The sequence below is a fragment of the Colobus angolensis genome, unplaced genomic scaffold (genome assembly GCF_000951035.1).
Source record: "Colobus angolensis palliatus isolate OR3802 unplaced genomic scaffold, Cang.pa_1.0 Scaffold11, whole genome shotgun sequence".
NCBI lineage: Eukaryota > Metazoa > Chordata > Mammalia > Primates > Cercopithecidae > Colobus > Colobus angolensis.
Window position 1 is genome coordinate 6,238,814 of NW_012112030.1, and position 4,939 is coordinate 6,243,752.

Below are 4,939 nucleotides of genomic sequence, written 5' to 3' on the forward strand. Positions count from 1 at the left end.
CAGGATGGTCTCGATCTCCTGACCTCGTGATCCGCCCGTCTCAGCCTCCCAAAGTGCTGGGATTACAGGCTTGAGCCACCGCGCCCGGCCTTTAATGTTAATTTATACATTTCTACATTTGTTCTATATGTCTATCAAAAATATTATTTAATATTATCACAATACAAATCCACTGGTGTCACTTAAGTCAAACATAAAAATGGGACAATTAGACCCTCTGATACAGCATAAGCCTAAGTGCGTTTTCTACATCTTCTTTTTTTTCTTTAAAAGAATCTTCTCATATTACTCTCTTTCTTTTCATCTTATTTCTCTTTTATATATTTTATCTCCCCTCTTGGTCCAATCGACATTTTATGAAGAAGTTTCTGTTATCAAACTTATTTGACTCTACGTCCTTTCTCTTCATCAATGTCATTTTTATTTCCTTCCACCTCCTCCTCCCCATCACCATCAACAATCTTTAAAACTACCGTCAATTCATATCTTTTAAATTAGTTATAAATCCTTCTGCTTCTTTGAAATTGAAAGGAGAGAAAGTACTCACGTTTACTTTGAGGTTTTTCTAGCCCCATTGTCTAATTGGTCTCTTGTTCAATGGTCAGGAGGGCAAGAACTTGTTCTATGTTTCTCCCCTAGAGTATATTTCTGTGGATAGAAGAATATATTCAGAAATACTTGAGATGGAACACCAATGTTACATATTCTAGTGAGATTAGAAAGTTCCCAATATAAGAAAGTTAACTCAAAAGAAGTCTTTTTCAGAGACTGGGGTTTCCTTTGATTCATTCCGGGAGATGAGGCAAAAAAAAAAAAAAAAAAAAGGAAATTGAGAAAGCAATACCCAAAAACAGTACAACAGTTAGTAGAAACCCACAAGTATGTTGAGATCACTAGATCAGTGTGTAATGTGGAATTTCTCAATTTGGTTTTTTTTTTCATTAAGACAAAAAATTCAGCAATGCCCTAAAATAAATAATTGTTATGCCCAATAAAAATTTAGTAAATATCCCCTCTTTTGTTATTCTTTTTGTGAATATTGTATTTTCAAAGGCAGTTACATTCTTGAGGTGAGCCCTATACTAAAAAGTTCTCTGGACTGAATAAAAAGTTGAGTCTGAGAGCAAAAGATAATGTGAACAATGAACAAAAGCTTTTAAAGTACACATTGTTTGTCCATTGCATGTGAAGACACAGCAACCTTTGTTTTAGACTTGAGGAAGAGATGATAGCGCTGTTAATTAAATCCCAAGAACTTTCTACCTGAGCAAAAAGAGTTAAGGCAAAGACAAAGAAAATGTAAGATTCTGTGCTAAAGACACCATCAGAGTCCCTGACTTCAGTTATTGCACTGTTAGGGAGTGAATGTTTGTATCTCCTCAAAATTCATTTGTGGAAGCCCTACCCTCCAACGTAATGGCATTTGGAGGCCAAAAGTTTGGGAGGTAATTAGGTTTATTATGAGGTCATGAGAATGGGGTCCTCATGATGGAATTATAAGAAGAGACCAGGCTAACGAGCTGTTAACTTCCTGCGGGTGTGCAGGCGGTGGCCATCTTCCTTGCTGTTGCTCTTCTCATTGGAGAAGATAGCCCTGGAGACGGTGCTGAGGGACCTGTGGCATCTGTGGGCCTGCTTGCTGTGTTCACTGGTCAAGGTACTATAGACCAGTTTGAATATGATGGTTGTGACTATTGTGATGCGTATCTACAGATGAAGGGTAACTGAGAGATGGTATATGACGGCACCAACTCCTCCTTTGATAAAATCATTGCGATAATGAGTCCAGAGGACAGCTGGGTCTCCAAGTGACAGTGAGTCAATAACTTTAAGCCAGGTGTATATGTGGTGTCAGTCACTGGTCGCTTGCCCCAAAGAACCGTGCAGGAGCTGAAAAGTCGAGGAGTGGCCTACAAATCCAGAGACACAGCTATAAAGACCTACCAAGACGCAGGGCTGCCAGCATCTTTGCTGTCCACCTCCTGCCTCTGCTTATTTTTTGTGTGCTTGGGCCTTGGCTGACTGCTGGGTCTTAGTCTGCCTTGTTTGTGCTCCTGTAGGAGGTAGGTCCTTTTCTCCTCCGGCCCAGTAGGGGACATCCTATTTTTTGGCCAAGGTGAGTTATTTATTTTAAGATAAAAAATTTACTACAAATTCTCATTTACTTAAGTTTCCACAGAAATCCTGTTAGTGTCCCCATTTTGATTTCCCTGAGTTCCTTGATCTCCCTCTGTAAAAAGACAATGATTACAACCTGCCTGTTGACCTCAGGAATGTTGTGATTGTAGAAATGAAGCTATGTGAAAATTATATAAATACTAGAAAGAGAGAAACAGAAAAAAAAGAAGAGACCAAAGAGTTCTCAAGAAGGCAGCCATCTGCAAGGCTACAAGAAAGCCCTCACTGGTAAAGTGGTTAATTTGACAGGACTCCAAGAACAAATTTACGTAATTTGAAGGAGGACACTGGGATTCATCACGGAAGCAACATGACCCGCAGAGAGTAGAGAAAGGTGAGAAAGGACAGCTGCCCACCCAGGATTGGCATGGAGCCAAAGGAGGCTCCCCACAACGGGAAAACGATGAGTGAGTGACAGTCCCTGGAGACCCACACTTCTGCCATGCTGGCACTCTGATCTTAGACTTTCAGCTATTAGAACTACGAGAAATAAATGTCTGTCTTTCATACCAACCAGTCTATGGTGTTCTGTGATAGTGGCCCGAGCTCACCAGACAAGTACGTAACAGCTTAGAGATACTTTAAGAAAGATTTCTACGATCCAGAATATAGCCCTTTCCCTGAATTCTTCCCTAAACTACATATTATTTTAATTGTATGTGTGTATATGTATTCTGTGATCTTGAGTGAACTGCTACTTTACTATGTTAAATTGGGGATGGGAGGAGGTAAAATTATAAATTTGGCAATCCATATATTTTCCAGCACTGTTCAGTCACTACAAGAAGTATTCCAGGCCGGGCGCAGTGGCTCAAGCCTGTAATCCCAGCACTTTGGGAGGCTGAGACGGGCGGATCACGAGGTCAGGAGATCGAGACCATCCTGGCTAACACGGTGAAACCCCGTCTCTACTAAAAATACAAAAACTAGCCGGGCGAGGTGGCGGGCGCCTGTAGTCCCAGCTACTCCGGAGGCTGAGGCAGGAGAATGGTAAACCCAGGAGGCGGAGCTTGCAGTGAGCTGAGATCTGGCCACTGCACTCCAGTCCGGGCGACAGAGCAAGACTCCGCCTCAAAAAAAAAAAAAGAAGTATTCCAATAGCAACAATAACACTAATGACAAACTCTGATATGCAACCCTGGAAACTAGATTTTTGGCTAAAGTAATATTTATTTCTATCAAAAGGTCCTGGGACTCCTAGAGAATACATAAATCTTGCTTAGAACAAGAGAAAAATAGAATAAGTCTGGTACATTCTGTTGTTCTCAGAAAGTGACTATAATTTCAAAAATATGAGGGAAACTCTACTCTAGAAAGTTCTCTGAGCTGAATGAAAAGCTGTGTCCAAGACAGTTAAGATTACAAATAGACAATATGAACGATGCGCAAAACCTCCATTAATCTTTATTTATTTGTTTATTATTATTATTATACTTTAAGTTCTAGGGTACATGTACATAAGGTGCAGGTTTGTTACATATGTATACTTGTGCCCTGTTGGTGTGCTGCACCCATCAACTCGTCAGCATAACCTTTGTTTTTGAGTTGAAGAAGACATGACAGGATTGTTAATTAAAAACTAAGATCTTCCTAGATAATAGAAATCAGGCTTGTTAAAGCAAAAAAAAAGAAAAAAGAGAGAGAGCGATTCTGTAGTAGACACAATCTTTATCACAGGTAAAAGGTAAAGTGGTTAATTTGACAGGACTGCAAGAACAAGTTTACAAAATTTGAAGGAGGACGCTTTGGGATTCATCACGGAAGTAACATGAGCCACAGAGAGCAAAGAAGAGCAACACAGGACAGCTGCCCACCTGGGATTGGCATGGAGCCAAGGGAGGCTCCCTACAACGGGAAAATTATGAGTGAGTGACAGTCCCTAGGGACCCACACTTCTGCTATGAACCTGTACAATCCTGGGCACAGGAGATCCCCTTGACACTCCTCCAAGCCCTGCCCTCCACCAGGCCTGCACTTACATGGAGAGCTGCATGGAGTCGAATTCATGGTGCTGAGGAGCAGACAGACTGCAGGCCTCCGCTAAACCTTGCCAGGCAAAGCCCACTAGCCTGTGCCCCCAGGACAGCCACTCCGTCCCCGCCTGAGGACTTGGGCTGGTGGCAGATCTGCATTTCTATGGGATGGAGCTCCCAGAGGTAACACAGTGGCAGCACCATTTTTTTGCCACTCCCATAGTTTCTGCCCCTACTGCCTTCAGGCTGGGAAGAGGGTGAAGAGCCTGAGGATTATTACAGGCCTCCAGCATAGATCAACTGCCTTACAGAAAAGTGGCCACACTGTTTTCCATGCAAGTTCATGTGCCTGCTACTCCTCACTAGGCAGCGCCTCCCCACCTGAGCTCCCAGCACAGCTGCCCTGCCCCGACCTAGGCACTTCAGCTAGTGGCAGCTCTTTATTTCTCTGGGGCGGAAATCCCAGAGACAAACCACAGGTTCTCTACATTGACATGGCAGCTACTAGTCTTGCTGCTCTAGGGCTGGGGAAGGAATAAAGGGATTGATCGCTTTCCTGGCACCTCCAGCATGCTATGGCCACCGTATGAGGAGGAGCCGAGTCTTTCTTCCCTGTGAATCCCTTGCCCTCTACTTTTTACCAGGCAGAGCCCCCCTCTTGGGCCCGCAGCATGGCATCCCCACCCCAGCTGAGTATTCCCACTGGCAGTGGCTCTGTATCTCTCTGGGGTGGAGTTCCCAGAGGCCACTGACAGCCACTTTGCCACTGTCACTGCAGTGGTATCGCC

The 4,939-nt window shown here is 43.3% G+C and overlaps 1 protein-coding gene across 2 annotated transcripts in view; it reads right to left on the bottom strand.

The window, feature by feature from the left end:
- Window positions 1-4,234, bottom strand: part of CLEC4D (C-type lectin domain family 4, member D) — an 11,914-nt gene extending 7,680 nt beyond the window's left edge. Inside the window, exons 1-2 of one of the 2 annotated variants that reach the window (XM_011953511.1) lie at window positions 4,158-4,234; window positions 548-648 (exon numbers count right to left, since the gene is read on the bottom strand). In XM_011953511.1, coding sequence (XP_011808901.1) covers window positions 548-575 — 28 coding nt within the window. In that variant the 5' untranslated portion in view covers window positions 576-648; window positions 4,158-4,234. Of the gene's footprint in view, window positions 1-547; window positions 765-4,157 lie in introns of those variants that run through there. The other variant, XM_011953508.1, reaches the window with a different exon arrangement.
- Between the last annotated feature and the right edge of the window lie 705 nt (window positions 4,235-4,939).